At 35.2% G+C, this 23,252-nt stretch overlaps 1 protein-coding gene across 2 annotated transcripts in view; it reads left to right on the forward strand.

The window, feature by feature from the left end:
- Positions 1 to 23,252, forward strand: part of LOC591895 (serine/threonine-protein kinase 32B) — a 109,719-nt gene that overhangs the window by 71,924 nt on the left and 14,543 nt on the right. For both annotated transcript variants that reach the window (XM_011663370.2, XM_791442.5), the window contains 2 exons: positions 16,270 to 16,307; positions 22,830 to 22,919. In XM_011663370.2, coding sequence (XP_011661672.1) covers positions 16,270 to 16,307; positions 22,830 to 22,919 — 128 coding nt within the window. The remainder of the gene's footprint in view (positions 1 to 16,269; positions 16,308 to 22,829; positions 22,920 to 23,252) is intronic.

The raw sequence follows: 23,252 nt of genomic DNA on the forward strand, positions 1-23,252 counted from the left end.
TTCATGTAAACTTTTTATAGAAAAGTAATTTCATAGAGGCAATGACAGTCAGAAAGTTGTTTAGCCAATGACTATTGAAATATGCAATCCTTATGATTTAATGCAGAAGTAAAACATTCACCAGAGCTTTGGATTGCAAACTAATCACGTCACGTCTTCAGAAATTCAAACATTTCAATATGCTTGTACATACTCCAAACATACTTCATATGCAATGAGCTACAGCTCGTTTATACCTCATGGGGGAATTTGCGAAGGTATTTTGTGTGAATTGCAAGAAAGGATTGAAAAAGAAGAAGCTGCATGCATTGAAAGGCCTTTGACATTCTCACTATTTGTAAGTTATAAGATGTAATAATGCTTACATTGTTAGTTTAAACATGCAACAGCTTGTACCGCATTTATATGTGAAGAAGCCTTTTTGTGATCCCCACCAGATGTAACCAACCAACTAGCTAATGGGAGTATTCTATGAGAAAGTAACCTCATGATTCACCAAACTCCCTCGCAAACTTTATGGCATTTGATAGATTCTGTGTAATGTATCACATTGCCATAGGTTTGGAAATATTATGACCAGTGAACATTATTTAGTGTCATAAATCATGTACCGGTATCATAAAACTAGGATATTATCCGTTCAGAGCCAGAAGCTCGTTAACTCTGTCTTAAAGAATATGAGTTAATCCTTCTGGTATGGTGCAAGAACATTATTATCAGTTCATTGTGATCTGAGGATAAGATGTTATACAGATATTACATATCACATTTTGGACTGCAGACAGGAGTTATCTTTTCTCCAAGGGGTTATATTTTCACGGAAAGCGCAGCGCTGAGGGAAAATATAACTCCTGTGCGGTCCAAAAATGACACATCCTACAAGTCAATACATGTTATATTAGATAGCCTTGATTACACTTTGTTCTATAATTACGAGAATAGTTGTCTTGCTTTTTTCTTGAGCCATCTAGCCTGCCGCATCAAATGCGCGTGGCTAAGACAATGCAATCAATGGGTATATTCTTGTCCGTGCAGGGTTGCTTGGATACGGTATGATGTAAAATATACTCATTTGACCGGGTGGTCAATATCACGTGATGAGCTGTGGACCAATTGGAACTTTTTATCTGTAAGTGCTATCTAATATATCAACCTGTCAAGACTTGATAGATATCAAACTATAATTTTGTAAGCTCCATTGATTGATGGATAGCCATTTTATGTTAAAGGGATCCGGTAACTTTGTCTCAGATCCTTAAACAAAATTCTTGATTTAGCTCATGCTGCTATCATAATTATAAACCTGTAGGTCATTCAGGAATCCCATGACTTTTACAAGCCGATCGCCTGTCTGATTATCAAGATATTTATGATTTAAAATTGAAATTTCATTATGCGTTTCATACGGTTTTCATAACACTACAGTCTATTGGCGAAAATGAGTATGGTAAAACCGGTCACTCAAAGATTTTTACTTTTTTTGAGGCACTTTGAATAGCAATTTGTTTAGGGCTTTAATATTACACCATATCACAGACACTGATAACACGTAGGGCCATGCATCTCAGATTTAACATTGTTAAACGATGCCTTTAAGGCTGAGAAACCATTTAAGGGGAAAGAGATATCTTTCAGCCTTTATCAAGGAATTTTATGACTGATTTTTAATGCCTTAATTTAAAGGCCATTGTTCCTCTAGCTTTGATCCTAGGACCATCTGGTTTCTAAATCTATGATCTACCCACTAAGTCATCATTAAACTTATTTATCTGTCACAAAGACAGGTGATACTCTCTTTTATTTTTAGAATTTCAGAGGTTATGTCCTATACTGAGTCTAATATACATTTCTATTTGTTACAAACATGGGATGAATATCATGTTTTAATTTTGAAAAACCAAGAAATATCTCAATACTGAATTGGTGTCAGTTAAAATGCTGACACAAACAAGGATGTCTACGATATTTTTTAACATTCTTTTATAAATACTATACTAAGAACAAGTTTGTATTTCTTCTTTTCCAATAATTTATGTTAATTTTCTTGATGTTTGTGGAATTTTTAAGAGTTTTCTACTTCAAGCCAGTTCTATTGATTCCTTGCTTCAAGCAAGTCGGTTTGTTATGCCACATGTATAGATTTTCAGCAGTGTAATACGATTCCTCTTCCAAATAGTGCAAATACCACTAAGAAAATACTCCTTCCAGCATTAAGGTCAAAGGTCACCATCCAATTATCTGCATTTGCGGTAATAGAGGAGATTGGCCTGACTGACTGACTTGTCTTAAAAAGTGCCCTTAAGACAAACTGGCTCGCAAAGCAGTTTGTTATCTTTGATAGGAAGTAGGAAATCAAATTATGGTCTGTTTGTCAAATTTGTTAGTACAAGTCTCACTTGGCTCTGATAATGTTTTACCCCGAGCACAATTCGTCGTAGAGGGAATGTCTCTTGTTTGTTATTCGCCTATGAAATGGTGTGGACCAATGAGAAAACAAACCTACAAATGAATTATGATTTGATTGTGAGACATTAATTAATAGCCCTTATCACACAAGAAATATAAGAGGATGTTTTGTAGTAAATACTAAATAATAGTAATATAAAGTTATAATGGAAATAATTTCATCCTGAAATTGGCTAAAATTTGTCAAATTAGGTATTTTGATTGATAAGAAATTACAATTACAATCCTGTTGATTATATTTTAAATCAAGATAAATGCCACACCATGTTATTAAAATCTACTTTTGAAGGCTAATAGTAATATGGACTTGAAATTTGGTGCTCCAGTCTTCAAGTTGATGCTGAATTCTCAACTGATATCTGTACACCTTTGAATAATTGAAGGATTATCAAATATTCTTACATTTTTACAATTGAAACCCATGCAAAAATTGCATATTTATATTCATAATTTATCTTACAATAATACTTTGGGCTGCCAAAGAATGAGAGAAACAAAAGATTCCTGTACATTTATTTAGTTCTCTATAGCCCATGTCATGCTAAAAGGCATCACATCATGCCAAGAAGGATTCTTGCTTACTGCTTAAGCATGTATTACCCCTACTCCATATCCATTTCTCCCCCTCCCCCTCCCCTCCCCCTCCCCCTTCCCTCTCTCTGTTTGTCTCTGTCTTCTTTGTGACTTCTTAAATTTTAAGGTAAAATATCTCTTACAGATGCCCTGTTTTGATATCCAATTGTGGTGTGTGTAGTTTTGTATCTTGTGCATTGTGTGAGGAGAGGGCATGCTTGAAGGGATCCAGGCTGTAGGTAAACACACAAGTTGTAATTCTTCTTTGTGACTTCTTAAATTTTAAGGTAAAATATCTCTTACAGGTGCCCTGTTTTGATATCCAATTGTGGTGTGTGTAGTTTTTTTGTATCTTGTGCATTGTGTGAGGAGAGGGCATGCTTGAAGGGATCCAGGCTGTAGGTAAACACACGAGTTGTAATTCTTCTTTGTGACTTCTTAAATCTTAAGGTAAAATATCTCTTACAGGTGCCCTGTTTTGATATCCAATTGTGGTGTGTGTAGTTTTGTATCTTGTGCTTTGTGTGTGGAGAGGGCATGCTTGAAGGGATCCAGGCTGTAGGTAAACACACGAGTCGTAATTCAAGTGTCAATCAATAAAAACTAGAGCCATTCTACCTGCCTAAATGCGCTTTTGTAGGAGCCTGAAATGAACACTTGCATCTAATTGCATTTTGTTCACTCATGCCAGTCTCTTGTTCAAACTGCAAGATTAAGAAAGGAAATAAAAGAAAAATTGCTTATAAGATTTCATGGAAGAACTTGAGTTTTGGTTGTCAGACAGTCATTTGTGCCGCTCTACATCCAGGTGATACAGTGGGGGACATGGCATGGTAAAGAAGAAGCCTGTGTTATTTTGTCAGTCAATTACATGACATTTGCTCTGGTGAAATTTATTTCATCAGAGATATAGGGTTAGGATTTCATTTGAGTTTAAGTTTAGGTGTATATGGTCTAGGGTTGAAGGTAAGTATTGAGTAAGTGTCTAGGATGTTATATAGGGATTAATTGCCATTGAAGCATGTGTCATAGAACCTGCTAGTCACTGGGTTAGATCAGTCTTGGGAATGGAGTCTACAGAATGCAGGCATGTATAAAGTTTGCAGGCTCAGTGACAAGGTCATGGTATGAAAAGTACATAAAAGCCTGCTGCTATAAATACAGTATATCCTGTTGGTATTTGATGTTACGTACCTTGAAGAAAAGTGCATGAAACAATCCAGCAGATATGTGATATAAGAACATCATACAAAGAAATCTGTGATAATAGTTTCCCTGCATTTCATTCTTTAAATTGTTTATTCATCCATTTTTGATCAGTGCATTTATTGAATTCTTGAGATTTTTGTGAACTATAAGCATAAAATCCTGATCATCCTTGAGCCTGAATTATAGACTAGAAGTGGTAGTCTGGAATCCATGATATACACTGTCTAGGTACTCTTCATGACTGGAGGGAGATCAATGCCTTTATTAAAATATTGACGTCCTTGTTTATATCCATACACTGCAGCATTCCATCTCCCCCCTTTGCCTGTGGATCTTCTAAATGTTTTTAACTTGCTTCTATGCATTCCTTATATGCATTCCTTCTACCATTAAAGAATAGATTTAGTTCTTGATCTTGAACTTGAACCTGAAATTTATTATTATCCAGTACAATAATAATAGGTATAAATAGTCTTATACGATAACAGAAAAGGGTAAAAGGAAACAATAAATGGCATGAATGCTAATAGAGTTTAGCACCTTTAAACATATGAAAAACACTGATTGGGCCTATATAGAATAAACAAATATATTTGAAATGTTATATGTAGTAAAGCTAATTACAAACAAAACTATGATACAATCGTATAAATAGATGAAAAAGTCAAACATTATTGACTATCTTAAGAATGATTAACCTTCCACAATTGCTTCATGACCAATTCTTTTACAACGTAATCCCATGCCCAGTACTTGGCCTACTCTTCAACCATACATCTTGTAAAGGTCTCAGAGCATAGTTGATTTGATAGATTCCTTTGTAATTTAGTTTCTTTCAAAATCAATTTCCTTCAGCATGAGAAAGAGTGTTGGAATGTCTACTACTGCTGAGTCATAAACAGCTGAACATAAATGTTCTTGTGATTGTGAATATAATTTCTCATTAGGTTTCAAGGTCATTGCTGAAGATATGATTAGATTCCAGAAGCTGAGTAGGTCTTCAGAACAGTACCTATGTTTGATTAAGTCTATTCATGATGAAGCCTTTTAACATTTTGCTTTTTTCAAGCATATTTGAGCACCCACAAGTACACAGTTTATTGTATTTATCAGAGTCTGTAATTTATTAGCACATGCATTACATTTCTGTAATAATAATAATAATAATTCCACTTTATATAGCGCTTAATACATCTATGATGTCTCTAAACGCTTTACAGATATACCATTACCCCGGTCATTGGATTCAATACCTGCCCGCACACAGTGTGAGCACAATCTCCACTCCCTGGGGAGCATTCCAGCCAGGCGTTACTTGACGCTCAAAAATGTTTGACCAACAATGACGGTCGCATCCTACCGGTTACCCATTTAACACCTGGGTGGAGAGTAGCAAGTGCAGGTTAATATCTTGCCAAAGGATATTAGTGCCGTGTCGGGATTTGAACCCTCAACCTTTGCATCTCCAGTCATGCGCCTTAAACCACTCGACCACGACACTCCTGTATTGAATATTTCTGTACTCATATTGAATATTAACTGTATTTGATTTCCTTTTGCTTGTGAATCTTGTGTTGGTTAAAAACTAAAGCTAGTTCTGTACTGTATACTGATTTAGAAATAAAATTCATCCAAAAAGGACTATATAGGCATGTAGGCTTGCACTCATACATGTAAAAGTACATGATCTAGTAGGGTGTAGGCCTATTGTAAGTGAGACATCAAATAACAAGAGTTGCATCCTTCATAGGTTTTTGAAGCAAACATTACATTGTATGAATTGAATTGTCACTATGTCTTAAAATTTGTAAATTGAAAATAAATTACAACCAAACTGGAGTGTATTTGTTTACCATATGGAGCTAAGGAGAAATCTCAAATGCGTGATAAATGACCTTATTATTCTGACGTTTTTCAAATGTCATCTCTAGAAAACAGTCGTTAAATAGGGTTAATGATTAAACTGTATTCCTGTAGCTACCTTGCAGCACTTAATAAGCTAAAGTGTTAAGCCAATGTTTGAAAGGGCTGAAGAGTGCATCTGACACTTTCTAAATGTTAATTGCATCTCACTATTTAAATTTTATGATAGTGTTAGAAAGGTTACATCAAGCATGTTAAAATTAGTATAAAATTATCATTTCTGAGAAGCTGTCACTGCTCTGAACTGTTAAATCATTGCTAAAATATGAGTAAACACCCTCCTGGCTCTAAAGAGATAGAATGATATTTAAGAATTATGATTTTAGAGTAAGGATTCTTGTTTCTTTTTTTATGGCTTGTATATCAAGACTTCTTTTAAATACTACCTCTAAAAGAAAATGTTGTAATGGTTATATATTGAGCTTTCCTTCCTCACATTCTCCGATTGTAGATGGAGCTACAAGCCTGTCTTAAGGACACTCTGTATGGCTAATTATCTTGCCTGGCAACCATTGAGTAGCTCTAGAGCTGCACTATCCTCCTCCTCCAATATGTTTGTTTTAGAAATATTCTAGGATGTGCAAGGAGCAGAGGAAGAACACTTTTGAGTGATCTCTGCGGAGGGCACATTCCATACACGTTTCTGTCTGACAGCATGTGTGATTTAAGGCTCGTTGACAGAGTGATATATGCTGATATATGTTGGTTCCTTTCAGTAGTTAACCTAGATTTATCAGCTAGGTTTTTACTGTTTGCAGATGCTTATTTGTAAAACATATTAGTCAAGATCATATTTAATGTAGAGTTGGATGATGATGATAATGATGATTATTTTTCAAATCATTAAACACATGCATTATCTCACTTTTTAAACCTAGCAAGAGTAGTCTCCATACCAGATATTTTTTGTCCAGGAAAACAATACAGCTGTATATGACTTCATATGGAGGGACGCAAAGTGATAGTAACAAATTACAAGAAGGGGGTTTGAAAAGGTCATGTATTATAAAGTAAATGTTACAAGTGCAAAGAGTTGAATTTCTCAAACTGGTGATTTTCAGTTATGTTTATGAAAAAAAAAAAAATGTTGTTAAAATATTTTTTGTTATGGCAAATAATATCACTTTATACAAAATGGAAAGATGATATTGATGATAGTGATGATTATGGTGATGATGATGATTCTGATGATAGTGATGATTATGGTGATGATGATGATTCTGATGATAGTGATGATTATGGTGATGATGATGATTCTGATGATAGTGATGATTATGGTGATGATGATGATTCTGATGATAGTGATGATTATGGTGATGATGATGATTCTGATGATAGTGATGATTATGGTGATGATGATGATTCTGATGATAGTGATGATACGATAAAAAAATATTGCTGATTTTTGCAGGTAACAGTTGTATCACCCAACAACAAAAATAGTGGCATAATTTTGCATGATCTTTATGACCTTTCCAGCTTTCTGTGTTTCTTATATACCATTTTGAACTATTGATCCCTTTTTAGTATAGAAAAATTATGCTTTAATATCAGCCTTTTAGTTATTGTTGAACAATATGGAAGGTAAGTGGTGGTCTCTGCAAGTTAAAGAAATTCTAAGGCTACATCTGACTTTACTTTCAAAACACAAATGTGATCTAAAATGAAAGCCAATAAATTGCAGTTGGTCTCTATTCAAGTGTTTCTTGCAGTGAATAGTTTCATTTGTTCTTTTTATGAAATGAATAGAAAGACATGTTACCGAGAAGTGGAGCAGAGTCTTTTTTTTTAGCTTCCTGATATGGGATTTGAAACCTGAATGAGCCTGATGTAGCTGTCTTTTCAACCAGTCATTTTGTAGGAATTGCTGCATCTTTTCCTTTGAGGCGAAGAGATGAAATTATATCCCAAGATGGCATTTTGAATTCTCACAAAAATGCCCCTTGCCATTTCTCTCCTAGCTGTGAATTCATACAACTTGAAGTTGAACTAGAAATAAACCTCCTCGGCCATGTTCAAACATTTTTTACATCACACACCCAGAATATAACCTTTCACATTTCTGAAATCTTCTCTCTTGAGCTATTTTGCACTTGGATGTTTTGTTTTAAATCAGACACAAGGGATTTAATACTCTGCACTTCAAAACGATTTTGTGTATATAGGCTGCATTGTTTATAAGCATCATGCATGCAGGAAATAAGTGCTCTTTTTCGCTACGTTTTGGGAGTAACAAATGAACCTGGGAACAGAAAAGAAATTGGATGGCAAGGACAGTATTGATTGAGTTTGGATTGAAGTTTAATGTGTGGAAAAAATGGCATTCTGGGGTGTTTCTTGCTCTGTGATTTTGGTCTCTACTTGAGCCATGAACATAATTACTCTCATTGTGTAGAAGGGTAAAAAGTTATGATGAACGGGCGCTAATGATGTGGGCATACTGGAAAAAAAGCATGTGAAGGAGTCTATTTTAAAAAAGGCAGGTATTGATAAACACCATCTCCACCCTGCCCATCCCTTTCTTTTTCTCTCTTTTTTTCTTCTTCTTTTTGTCTTTACTTTCTCTCTCGCCCTCTCTCCCTCTATGTCTCTCTCCCTTTCTTTCACCTCCTGTGTTCTCTCTGCATTCTCCCCACTCTCTCCATGTTTCCCTTTCTATTTCTGTTACATCATGGTCCCTCTGTCATCGTCTCTCTGTCACTTTCACTCTTTCTATCTCTGTCTGTACCTCTCTCTGTGGCGCTGTTTCTCTCATTTTCTGGCTCACAATTTTTCACCATTTTATTTTCCCCTAGAACATACCAATATTCATCCTAATTTCCCTGCAGCGCTAATAAATTGAATAATTTGAAGTAGATTTTGCATGCTAACCACTGAAAAATTATGTTATGCCCTGAGAGAAATGCTATGTAGAATTAGAGAGGAGGATAGGTATTCTATAAATAATCATATTTTTCTTGATCTGTAAATTTATCAATCTGATTAAAATTGGGCTGCATGATGACAAGGGATTTGGTAATCATTTTGCCTGAATTTGTTCTATAAAAGAGGGGAGTTCATAGGGAGATAGACTGACAGATAGGCAGACAGATCAAGATGTCTGATTGTATACATGTATTTATCACAATCAATGGTGGATGCAGAGAATGAGTTGTATGGAGTTTGAAGGGAAAAAAGACAACTTAGGAGAGAGAGAGAGAAAATACAATAATAGGAGATTAAGGAAATATTTATGTGGACATTCTATAGAGAACAGATAAAAAGAAGAAATATTACCAATACGCTGCAGTTGTAATGACATTGTTTCTGTGTCTAGATCAATCAGGCACCCCCTTTAAAAGTCACCTAGAATGCAAATAGGAAAGCAGTCAATACAATCTCCATTCCCCCACCTATGTGTTTGAGAGCTTCTCTTTTTTTAACAAGTTGCATTGCGATTGCTGTGCTTGCAGACAGAAGCTGTTATGTTTGATGAAGGAAATTGAAATCAATTGTAAATCAACAAAACCTGTAGACTTCCCACAACTGTCTCGGAGGGTATGTACGTTAAGGGCACTCTTCACTCTCACTCCAGCAGGTCATGTGTTGTATCGTACAAAGATGCATGACAATTTCTTACTCTCGAAACAAACATTTGTCCTGCCTCATCGATTGGCTATAACTCTGCTTGAAGGAGGGAGAAAGCATTATCGAATTTGACTCCCATTGACTTGGTAATTGGCTTTTTGTTGAAGGGGGAGGGCGACTGATAGTTGCCTCTCCAGAATGCATTTTAGAATTCTGTTTCAGAGATTCTAGCTAGCTGTCCCAATGGAGTTTGCTTCTCACGCTTTTATCTTCTTCTCATTTCTTCCTCATCATAGGCTTCCAGGTGGAAGCTATACAAAGAGAAGAAAGATGAAGCACCACTTTCCAACCCCTCTCTTCTTCATCATCAGTTAGGCACAGCTCCCTTATGAAAATTGGTGCAAGCTTGCTGCGAGCTTGAACAAGTTCATTACTCTAGCTTGCTCTGCTACGAGCTTGTTTCAAGTTTGTTACTAGCTTCCACGGTTCCCAAAATGCAAATGAGATTATCTGTCAGCCAATATGGACAGAGGAAATATATTTCCAGGCCAACAAATCTGCAAGCTTGCGCAAGCTGGTAAAATGCAAATGAGGCAGCTTTTCAGCAAATCAGAAAAGAGAAGCGTGCAAGCTTGTGCAAGCTTGCAAGCTTATTTATATATTGCAACTTTTTCCTGTTTCACCTCTCTTTTCATGTTGAGAGCCTTTTTCAAAGGTTTATTGCACTATTAAAATACGATCTGTATTATTATTATGTTTTAATATGACTATGCAATGATCCCATATTTTAGACCTCATTAGCAAAGAATCAAAGTCTTTGAGATAGTTATTGAGTATGTCTGTATTGTGTTTTTACAGACGTGTGTTAATCAGATATGATTATTTACGTCTGGAGACCGACCTTTTAACGTCACCATCCGAAAGACGTGACCCAGTTTCGAACCTGTGTACTCGGCTGAATCAGTTTGTAACTTCCAATGTTAGCTGGATTACAGGCGCACGCCACAACGACTTATAGAAGTGTACATGCATGTATAAACTTTTGTGCTATTTTTACGGTGACAATAATTTGGTCATAGATGAGGGTTAGTCTAAAGCATCTGACATACACAAAAGGACACTGTACTATGCAAAAGAGATTATGTAAATACTCGAACAATTTAAAAATATTTGTTAGATATTTGCAATATTTATGATTTTTTGTAATAATTTAAGAAATGTTTAAAAAACTGTAATGTAACAAACTGAACACTGGGCAATTGTGGTCACTCATTTGATTTATCTGCAAGCTTGCAAGAGCTTTAGTTAGTGCCCCTGCAAGCTCCGCAAGCTTGCAGGGCACACGATGTCTGCCTGCAAGCTTGCAAGAGCTTTAGTTAGTGCCCCTGCAAGCTCCGCAAGCTTGCAGGGCATACGATGTCTGCCTGCAAGCTTGCAAGAGCTTTAGTTAGTGCCTCTGCAAGCTCCGCAAGCTTGCAGGGCATACGATGTCTGCCTGCAAGCTTACAGCAAGTTTGTTGTAAGATTGCGAGCAAGTTTCGCTTGCATAAATCTGTATTGTAAGCTTAACTTTCTGGAAAGGAGTGAGGCGTATAACTGCAATCGATTGAATCATGCCATTGTGTATATGGGCAGCAGGTTTAAGAGGGAGGTAGGCATACAAAGTGACCTGGGACACTGTTCTTCATGCTCAATGGACACATGTTCACACTAGATTAGCCCAGATGGCCTATGATGTAGCAGGTATTATGAGCAGAACTCATGCAGAAAGCGCTGTGGGACACTCATGTACATATTCAGGATTAGAACAGCCTCGGTACGACCTCCATGCATGTGGAGCTACAGGGAGCATCCATGTGGCTAGGAATAATCTTATTATATGGGTACTACAGCCAAACCTGTATGTGAAGACCACTTGTAGGAAACTAAGCAGTCTTAATATCCAGGCTTGCTTTGGTTAATACAGAAATGAGAAACACTGCTCAAGAGATACCAAACTGGGCTTTACAGACAGGTGGCCTTTATATTATATGTTTGTTTTATACAAGATTGTGACAAACAAAAAATGCTTTATGAGATTTGATCTTCATATGTACTGTAAAACAGAATTGATGCCCTCAAGCCTCTCAACAGATAACATGAATTTTAGCTAGGTCAACCGTACTCAGTTGGCCTGTCACATGCTATCTCAGTCTGTTTGTCTCTCTCTCTTCTCTCCCCCCCTTTTCTCTGGCGAGGATCAATAATCGCATTCCAGAGTAGATCCAAAAACATCTCTAAGTATGTAGAAAACCTTGATAAAACTCAATATCAATCATCAACTCATGTGATGTTATCTCTACTAAATTAGATTGGCTATTTATACAAATATATTTTGTCCTAATGCCACTATATTACTATAGTTCGGTAAATATTTTTTTAAAGAACCTTGTTATTGCAATGCAATACAAAAAAGAAAAAGAAACTCATCCTTGCTGCATATGGCTTGGAATATTATTTTTATCCCCCCAAAGAATTTGTTTGCACTCACCCCTTGAGTCTTATATCCTATTCATATAAATATTGCAGGAAAAAAGATAATTGCAAAGAATGTGAAATGGTATGAGTTTCTATTCATCTTACTATCTCACTTGTTAGATTCACGGTTGCAATTTAAGTATCACACCATAAAGTTCAGCCTTTTGTATTATGGTGCCTGCTTATGTACGTTTTACAGCACTTTGAGCACATCAACATTTATCCGAGGGTGTATTTTCCAAAGATGCGTGCAGTGAATTAGCACATGTGACCTTTGATATAGCAGGGTGCTAGGAAGTGCTTCCCTTATCTTGAATAAGCCTTGACTTGAGATATAAAACAGATTAGCGCTTCTCAACAAAACAGTCTGAGTTTGAAGTTCCATTATATCAAGCAAAGCGCACTTGCTCAAGGAGTGGCTTGAGCTTGGAAGCTTATCAACATCCATAAGAGCAAACCCTAATTTTCTTGGAATAATTTGAATTTTTGCTGAACAGCGCATAATAAATAAACTTATAATTTCTCAAGCACATTGGTGAAATAGCCCACTACTAGCATTTCAGTAGTGAGCTGGAGCCTAATTGAAACTGAGCTATAATATCCCCTTATCAGAATTGGCAGCCTATTTAAGGACTGAGGCTATAGCCAGAGTCGAGCAAAGCATACATGTTGTACAATTTAGTTTGAGCTACATATTCACCATAAAAAAAGTCCTGCTAATTCGCCATATAGAAGGCTATTTTATCCAAAAAACCTACTTTGCTGGGAATAATAGCTTGAGCTAATGTCCCTAGCACATTTAAGTGAAATAACCTGCTATTAGGGTCTTGACTTCAAGGTAGCTCACTTGTAGTTGTGATGACATTATTTCCCCTTGATCAGAACTAGTGTGCTACATGTAGTTGGGCTAATGAAAACAGCCCTACCATGCAAAGGTTCACATATGGCCAAGCTGTGGGATGCCTGGCTTGCTAGGAAGCTAAGCTCCATGCATCCCCAATGTTTCCTGATATATACCTGTTTGGACTGGAGTCAGAAGGGTTTTAACCTGTATGTTGTAATACAGAAATAATGGCTTCTGGCTCTGAACAGACACCTGTATGGCCTTGATTAGTAATTTTTTCAGAATTATTATTTTGCATGTTTATTGCTCATTTCATTCAACTTTGCAGATTTACAGGGATTAGGCTAGAGGTTCTTTACACACAGAGACAATAATTGCCAGAGAATGAGAGAGAGAGAGAGAGAGAGAGAGAGAGAGAGAGAGAGAGAGAGAGAGAGAAAGAAAGACAAGAGTTAAGGACTGATATAATGGGAGAGAGAGAGAGAGAGAGAGAGGGGGGAAGCGGAGGAAGGGAAGGGGATGAAGTGTAATAGAGAGAAGGAGAAGAGTCACATAGGTAGGGAGAGAGAGAGGGGGGGGGGGTGGGGTGGAGAATGAGGAAAAGTGAGTTAGAGAGCGAGAGATGACTTCCTGAATTGTAATAATATGTGACAAGATTTACCCCCCCCCCCCCCAAAAAAAAAAAAAAAAAAAAAAAAAAAAAAATTACATAAAGCTATCTAATGTAGATATGAACTTAGGAATTTTTTAATATCAAATGAGTAGAGCAATCTATAATTTATTCATATAGGGAAAAAGCACTCATAAGGCTAAAGCCTTAAGATTAAAATTAAAGAAAAAGATTTTGGCCCATGTTTATTTTTCAATGGATTACCTGTTTACAGTTTATAATAACAACTACATCATTTATACCCTTACAACATTTTGCAATTTTTTCAATATGTTAAAAATGGATCTGTCTCAATTTATTGTTCTTGTTAATGTGACATGATAAAGATTGCATCTAAAAGTATTCAACTTATCTTCTTGAGTTACAAAAAAAAACACATTAAGTTTACAAGGAGTATGAATAATTAAATTGTACATATGAATAATTAAACTGTACATGTATATCAACATCGGGTTTGGTTGCCTACTCTACAACATCAGTTCTTAGCAGGCAGTCCTGCTGCAAAATAATGAGCAATTACAAAAGTTTGAGATACTTACAATAAAGTTTGATGCTACACCTTGGAAATGTTTCAAAAATAAATGTAAATTATTAAGTCATTTTGAAACCACAATTTAAAATACATGTGAACCAAATAACTACATAATCTAGATTTGTTACAAAAGAAACCTCTCCTTTTACATTCTTAAAGGTACTAATCATTTTGCTAGAAATTTGTAGAATACTCCCCTCTCTTAAAAAATTCACTTTTTTTTCACTTTCTTGGGAGTGACGTCCGTGATCACTTGTTTAGGAGTGAAAATTGATTGATTTTAGAGTGCTCTCTAAGAAGAAAAGAGTGAAAGTTCACTCTATTTTCACTACATTTTCACTCTCCAGAGGAGTGACGTCCGTGATCACTCGATTTTTTTTAGAGAGTACATAATAATGATATTGTATTAATAATAATACTAAAATATGATAATAATGGTAATTCCATCAACATTCATGTTGCACTGGTACTGTATGAAAATACTCAACTGCTTCCTTCTAGCATCATTATTTAGTATGGCATTTGGATTCAATTTGATCATTAGTACAGTTGTGCACATTTCAAAAACAGAAGAAGCAATTCCAAAAATATTAATAACTGTCTTTACAATTTCCATGGGGATAAAGACAGGCTTACTGTCAAAGCTCAAATGCTCCATGATATTGAAAGTCTCATCAGGCAGCAGGGAAGACATATCGTCATGGCAACATGAAAGTCTACAAATATGCGTAGACTGACATTTTGTCTCTCTTTCCCTGCCTGCTAGAAATGCAAATTGAAAATGCATTATTATAGCAGCATCTTGCATTAATTGTGTGTATATCGATGGAATATAAATCCAAATCATTTGCAAAGTTATACAGCCACAATTTCTTTATTTAAATCAACTATGCATACCTATTTGTTGAATTTTGTATCATTGTATCCTGTTCTGATTGTTTATTTAATGCATGCTTTCCACATGAGTGTCATCTGGGCAACCTCAAAAGCTTGTTCAGCATCAATGCTGTATCAAACGTCTGAACAAGAAACTTGTTGTTACAAGTCAGCAGAAAAGAGGCAACCATTATTCTGAAAATTTGACCAAAATTGTCATTTTATTAGAGGTCAATATGCGAGATAATTGCTTGCTGACTTCATTAATGATGTCTAATTTCTAGTCGTGATCTGAATCATTTTTTATTTTATTTTTGCTGTTTCGTCATATTTGTCATAATATAATATATTAAAGTAGACAGCTTATTGTAATAATGTCTCTATGTAACAGAACAGCAGTGTCACACTCTGTTTCCTTGTTACATGGTTTTTTTAACATTTGGGTAAATGTTAATTGTTTTTTGTAAGGCCTTATGCTGCTTGAAGAGATACAAGTCAATTTATAAATGGTGGGTCTCCTGCTAAGGGAATATGAAGAATATGTAATAATAATTAATTGATAATTTATAATTCATTCTTTTCCATAAATGTGTAAATATGCATATCACCAGCAATAACAGGCAATACTAAAACAAAGAACAGTTCATGTTGCTCTGATTATCTCTAACACTAATTCCTTTTTTTTAATGAATACATTTAAGTGAAATATTGTGCATCATACCACTCAGTGGAAGTCTTGACAGATATGACATAGTCATTTGTTTTTCCATTTGTAAGGTGACCAGTGATTACCAATATATTGATGATAATACGCGCCTCATTGTCTCTGACACATGTACCAGTAAACAGAGAGAAGAGGAAAGGAGATACAATACAGCCCTGCAGAGCACCTATCTGTGTTAATGAATTTGATAGATCTTACTACCTGAGGTCTGTCTTCTGTCTAACAAAGAAAATGTGAATCCATCAAATGGAGTGTAGTAGTGTACATTTATTTTTAAGAGCCTGTTTGCATAATTGTATGTTTCATCGTGTCTTGTTTGGCCTTCCTTTAACAATTTTTTTCCTTTTTTTTTCTCTTGTATTTTACAGAGACATAAAACCAGACAATATTTTACTAGATGAAGATGGTAAGTGATACTTTTTAATTTGTAATGTTTCCATTAATATATTTACATAATACTAAAGTTGTTTGATGCAGAATTTTGCCTATCTCTTACATTTTTATTCCTGGATTTCAGAAATGCCTATTGCATTAAGGGATGTGAGCTGTGTGTTCAATATCAAGAGTTCCTTTAACTAGATGAATTTTCTTGAGGTGTATCTCACAATTTAGCATTAGAAAAATTGTAATAAAAAGAGATGCAAGTATAAACTTATTTTTTTAATTTATATAAATAGAGTACTTAAAAAAAATGGTGTAAGTTAATATCACAAACTTTCTATGGCAAATTAATTTTTTTTTTGATAAGAAATTATTTTGACACTAAGTCTTAAAAAAAAAACAATGTTTGCACTCGCCCATCAAGAGCATTAAAAACAAAAACTTTCAAATTTCAACCATGTGATAAAACAATTGTCCTTGGTTTAATAATTTATCTGTGACAATAATAGCATATTTTTACACCTTTGAAGTGAGACACATTGCATGGACCAAGGCATTCTTAAGATGATCGGGGGGGGGGGGGGGGGAATGATTTCATCTGTTGAGAGCCAAAACAATGTTAACTCTATTTAAAAGTAATTGAGATAATTTCCATCTTGCTTTTAAAGGAAAAAAATTTCAGTTTCAAAGTTCTTTGCCGCCCCTTAATTGACAATAGACTTTGAGGCTTAATTTCCCCATAATGAAATCTTAATAGAGTAGACATATTGAACGGCATGATAGATATTCTCTCTGCGATGGTCGTTATGTGACTGTGTGTGTAGACTTTGTATGTCTTAGAGGATCCTGTATAATTAGGTATAAGGGAGGATGGGGGCTAGGAAGTAGTAGCACAAGTAGGCAATGTAATTCCTTTGTTAATGTTGCATCCAGTTCTTTTCTCTGTCAGAAATGTTTTTGCAATACACAAACTCCCTCATATTTATGTTGTGGCTACCTATTTTATTTGCAATTTCAGTAGCAGGCTTTTGGAAATTAAGACATGAAAATCTTCCAGGCTATTAAGATAAATGTATTGATTTGTTTTTCATTCATCATTGCCGATAAAATGGGTGCATAATGTATACTGGGCACAGACATTCCTGCTACTAAAGTGGGTCATTCAAAACTCTTTTTCATGCCTTAACAGCAGATTTACATTCTACAAAAATACATTTCAAGTTTTAGCTTTTCTTTTTCTTCATACACAATGCATTTCACTTAGTCCACAATCTAAATTGTTATTAATGTGATGTCATAATTTCTCAGTGTTTCATGTAACATGTTTTTTGTTAGTTGTCAATTTAGCACTAAAAATGAAAAGTTGAAAAATTAACCCCATACATTTCTGCTGGGCACACAACATATTGTGAAGCAAACGTGAAGGAAAGAAAGGGATCAAGTTAATAGATGAAGGCATAGTGCTGGAGCGTTAAAGTCTAGTTTGAATGTATGAAGTCATTGAAGTGACAGATTTTTGCCGCTTGCGGGTAATCGAAGGGTGTAGATATCATGGGTTCAGTTCAGTACGGGAAGAGAAAAATGCGTTCAAGTAGATTCAAGTTTCTCATCACTAAATTGCAGCAACCTCGTTGAATTGGCAACTGTTCCTTTTGCCTCCCTTACAGGGAGCAGAGAGGTTGAATCCATAGGTTTTATTTTATTGAGTGTTTTTGGCCACACTATCAAAATCATTTCATGGATGTTTAAATGTATGTCCTTTTAGAACCATAATTTGATGTTTTGATAGTTGTTTGCTTTATTAATTGTGACATGTATCCATTTACAGAAATATGTGTTGATATTGAATATTGGGGGGAAAGAAGTCAAAATTAAATGTTACCATATACTTTAAAATCTAATTATGATGAAAATTTGGAGAATATGGAATGTGAAAAATTAGGCAATTATTTTTTCATAAAGGCGCTAACCTCTTATTCATTATTGTTTGTTGTATCTCCTTATAGCAACATTTATTTTGTATGTGCACAATGAAAAAAATACATGCTATAAGAAGAGATATAAAAAGTGGTTAAATGCCCTTTCTACAGAGAGTATGAAATGACAGCTCTGCATATGATGTGGAGTTGTGAACCCAAGACGGGATGTTTGCAAAAATGGTCTTTCCAATAAGATTTGGAGAGCAATTTGGTGGTGATGTATATTAGAAGTTGTGTGAGCACTACTGGTTGTCTGCCTATCTCTGTTCAGCCCGGAGCTGTGTAACATGTAAGAGTATTTTTAATACATGTGAGTTGTCAGGCTCCTGAAACTGGTGTTATTTACATGCAAAACACCCTTCTCCCCTGGGTGTAGCAGCCATCCACTGACTGACGACTCACTCGTTACCGTGGCAACATCGCTGACACTTTTATTAAAGGACAGAAATGAGAAGGATGCTAGCCTAATGCAAATGTTTTGATGCCCCGGCTCCGAGAATAATAAATAATAATCTGTAACTGTATCTAATAGATAATCAGCATTGTAGAAACAAGGCTCCTAGCTGTGCATTGTTAATTGATATGTGAATACTTCTTTTGCCTGGAATTGACCCAGATAACGTAATTTAGGAAGTTTAATTAGAGAGCTTGCTAGCATGATGAGTAATAGGAGATCTTGTTTACTAATTGGGATACAGCACAATACAGGCAAGGATATTAAGGTATAGGTCAAGTTAAGTATCCTTTTGTTAAAAGCTCTCTTTATTAGGGACAATTGCCCTAATTTTACACTTTACGTTCAGGCGCCCCATTTCAAATGCACTCTGGGATAGTTTGGTTGCCAAGTTTTTTCTGGTCTATTTTGTGCGTCTGTGCTATACATGCCGGCTTGATAGTGTGTGTGTGTACTTTATTTACCGACAATAATCACAGAAATTTTTCAAGAGATTTCAAGAGTAGATAAATTCGAAAAAATGTTTGAAAATATTGTTAAGATGCAAGAGCAAGTAGAAATAAACTATAGAAATAATAAAGTCAACATGTTATGTTTGGGCAGTAAATTCTAAAGTTAAGCTTGTCATTTTCTCGAAGGTAATTTTGAGAAGAGCCTTCCATTGTTTCAATCTGGTCGTGGCTATAATTTATGGGTATCCCTCTCTTTTTGTTAATATGTACGCATATTGCGCATGCATAATATGTGTATCGCGCCTACGCACCGTCGTACACAGTAAGTCCTGGAAGTTGCTCGAAAGTACGTCTAATAGGCTACATTAGGGGCATATTGGCGATTAAGAATTACTTTTGATTCAAATCCGTTCAAAACTACACCAGATGCATGAGCAAAAGCCTTAATATCTGAACATGCTGAGTTCATTTTTCATTTTTGTTGTATTACCATCATGCGTTTCATGCAAGAAATTCTCAAAAGAATTTAATTGGCAACATGTTCAGACTTTGAAAATCCTTCTTTTTCTTTAATCTTTTCAGATATGTTACTTTTTATTTTAAAAAAGCAATGAAAAAAAATGTAATTGTTGCCAAATTGAAGAATAAAGCTGAATAAGTCACCCCCTTAGACTTGCTGTAGTGTTAAATCATTATCTATGACAGTGTACAAAGGCTCTTCCTATTGCCTTTTAAATCTAATCCTATGACCACTACATTTGCTATTACAGCTAATAGAAGCGCACAGGTGGCATTCTGTGCATTTTTATTCCCAACAGTTGATATTGTTTTCAATTTACTTATAAATGCTACCAGTACTTAATAAAGACATTATCCTCTCACTAGCTATGTCCATGTCCTCTCGCTGACAATGAAAAGAGTCCTATTCAATTCATATGGTAATCATCAATTCAAGAATGCATTTAAAGCGCATTTTATTGTAGTAATCCAGCATTTGCACCAGGCTGTATTTGTCCAAAATGTAGGTTTGTCTTTTCAGTTGCGTTTGGGTTTTATATCATATTTTCTGTTCAGAGCTTGAAGGGCATTAATTTTGTATTAAAGTAATTGAATAAATGCCCTTGTACCTCCAAACAGCAATACATAATATAGTGTTAAGGTTAGGTACATCACGGAGTTACTAGCAAGGAGTTATATAGTGATTGGTCCAGGGACATGTCTTATAAATTTGCTCATCAAATGATTGTTACTGGAGCGTATCATCTTTTCACAGCTTTCTAGCTCTGTGTGAAGTGTATGACTTAAAGGACAAGTCGTGGCCCATTTGTAAGTTGTATTGAAAAACAAAACAGTTAAAAACTAAAATCAAATTTTGATAAAAAATATGGAAGTTACTGGATTTTTAAGTTTTGCATAATAATTTCATGAAACAGTGATATGTATCACATAGGCTATCTGCAAATTTGCAAGTTGATACCAACCCCTCACTCTTTTGTTCTATCCGTTTTGTATGTAATTTTAACCACAATGTCTCTTTTCTGCTCTGGGAATGTAAAACATGGCTTGAACCCTCATGGAATATAGCAACATCACGATTACTGCACCTTATTTGTAATATAAAGGAAATTTGTATACAGGTGTGTACCCTAAAAAAAAGAAATAGTGAGGGGATGACATCATCAACTCGCTAAATTGTATACAGCCTATGTGACACATATCACTGTTTCACGAAATAATGTGAAGCTTTAACATTTTGTAACTTTCTCTTTTTTGTCTGATTTTGACGAAATTGTCACTTAAATGTTTCGTTTGCTTAATTCTTGTCTATTTCTTCAATTCACCTGGCAAATGGGTGGGACTTTCCCTTTTAAACCCTCAGATGAGTGTTGTATGATCTTTGAAATGGATACTGTCCTGTAAAATCTTGTGTGTAACCTTTAATGAGTAGGTATCATCTTTGTTGACATCCCACCAGCCTTTGGGTGTTGTGATCTAGTTATCTGTGAGAAGGACTTAAGCAGGTGTCAGATGCTAACATTATTTTTATTTTGAATAGATTTTATTGTCAAACATCATCTCAAATGCGTCACATACTCAATCCTCTGTTCTCATTTATTGATGCCTGAAAATAGATTTGTATTGATAGTATCTCAGTCCATTTCAGGTCTTTCTTCTAAATTCTTTTGATGCCATGGACGGTTTATCAGGCTCAAAGTGTTCATGTTTTATTGAAACAAAATTGTAATGATGTAAAATGGAAAAGCATCCTTTAATAATTCTTTATGACCATTTGCTTATACCACACAAAAAAATGTTTAGATAGCATGAAGCTGGTAGGCAAGAAAATGTCAAAGGTCAAAAGTCACATGTTAAAGTTTACCTGCAAGATTCTCTTATGACAAATAACTTGGGTCACAGATGCACTTTGGGGACCTTCACACTGCGGTGCTGTCAAGGGTTACATGCTAAGGTCAAAAGTCATTTGAGGTTATATATTAAAGTTTATATGTAAGACTCTATTATGACAAGTAATTTCGCAACTGTTAATTGTATTGTGACTAAACTTGGGTCACAGATGCATAGGGACCTTTACGTTATGATTATGGTGTTGTTGGGGTACAACGAATGCTTAATAGGTCAAACATTAATTGAGGTCATATGTTAAAGTTTACCTGCACCTGCAAAGGTGTCCATTAGCAATCCCTGAACAGCCTCTTGCCATCCTCTACCACATAAAATCTTAAAAACTAAAAGGATCACATTATTGTCCCACTATAGTGACTCTTGATATCACTGTACATGACCTTTAAAGGCATCGTTTAACAATGTTAAATCTGAGATGCATGGCCGGCCTGCATGTTATCAGTGTCTTTGATATGGTGTAATATTGAAGCCCTAAAAAATAGTGCTTCAAAATGATCATGAAGTGCCTCAAAAAAGAAAAAATCTTTGGGTGACCGGTTTTACCATAGTTATTTTCACCAATAGACTGAAGTGTTATAAAAACCTTTAGGAAAACGAAAAATGAAATTTTGATTTCCAATCATAAATATCTTGATAATCAGACAGGCGATCAGCTTGTAAATGTCATGGGATTCCTGACTGACATAAAGGTTCATGATTATGATTGCAGCATGAGCTAATTCCAGGATTTTGTTTCAGAATCTGAGGCAGTGTTACGGAGTCACTTTAATGGTGACATTAATAATAAACACTGTAATGATTCTCCAGTGCGTGTATTGACTGCTGTTACCATTGCCCAACACTACATGTACGTGCGAGTGATCATTTTCTATTGAATTCACCTGCAGTACTAAATCAACAAGTGCATGCCTCGTTCATACATAACAAAAAGTAAACAGCCTTAGACAAAAATACACTCTGTATTAAACACGCCACAGCAAAAATAAATGGAAAATGCATATTGTGCTTCACACTTCTGTATCTTATGATACAGAAATAGACAATTCTATGTAGAGGATTCAATGTAGTATGCAGCCACTTCACCCCTCCCTTCATCTTCTTTTCCTTAATTTGAACCATATTATATTCTTTATTTTGCCATGTGTTGTTTTTAGGCAGCTGATGTGTGAATGAAAGATAAAACCACTTATTTATGCCAAGTAGTCAATACATTTATGCTTTTTTTTAATACCATGCAGGTCATGTTCACATTACAGACTTCAATATAGCAACCATTGTCAAAGCAAATGTATATGGTACATCCATGTCAGGAACAAAGCCTTATATGGGTAGGTATAACAATCTTTAAAAAAAAAAATAATGAAAATATAAATACCTGTTGTTGTTATTAGCAAATATTTTGTAAATTGTTAGTTCCTTCAATATGAGCTGTTTTTAATATGATATCATTTATGCTTCGGTCACAAAAGTTCATACGAACGATAATTTCGTACGAATCTCCCTGTTTTTCCATTATCTTCCCGATTTTCCATTGTTTGAAAATCGTTTGAACGGCATTCGTAGCAGTTCGTGATGGCATTTGTGACCAAGGTTTTAGATTATCATCACATTTTCTTAGCATAGTTGTCTATTCCCATAGAAAAATAAAGATTGTTATTCAC

Source organism: Strongylocentrotus purpuratus, unplaced genomic scaffold (genome assembly GCF_000002235.5).
Source record: "Strongylocentrotus purpuratus isolate Spur 01 unplaced genomic scaffold, Spur_5.0 spur5_scaffold_15, whole genome shotgun sequence".
NCBI classification, from domain to species: Eukaryota; Metazoa; Echinodermata; class Echinoidea; order Camarodonta; family Strongylocentrotidae; genus Strongylocentrotus; species Strongylocentrotus purpuratus.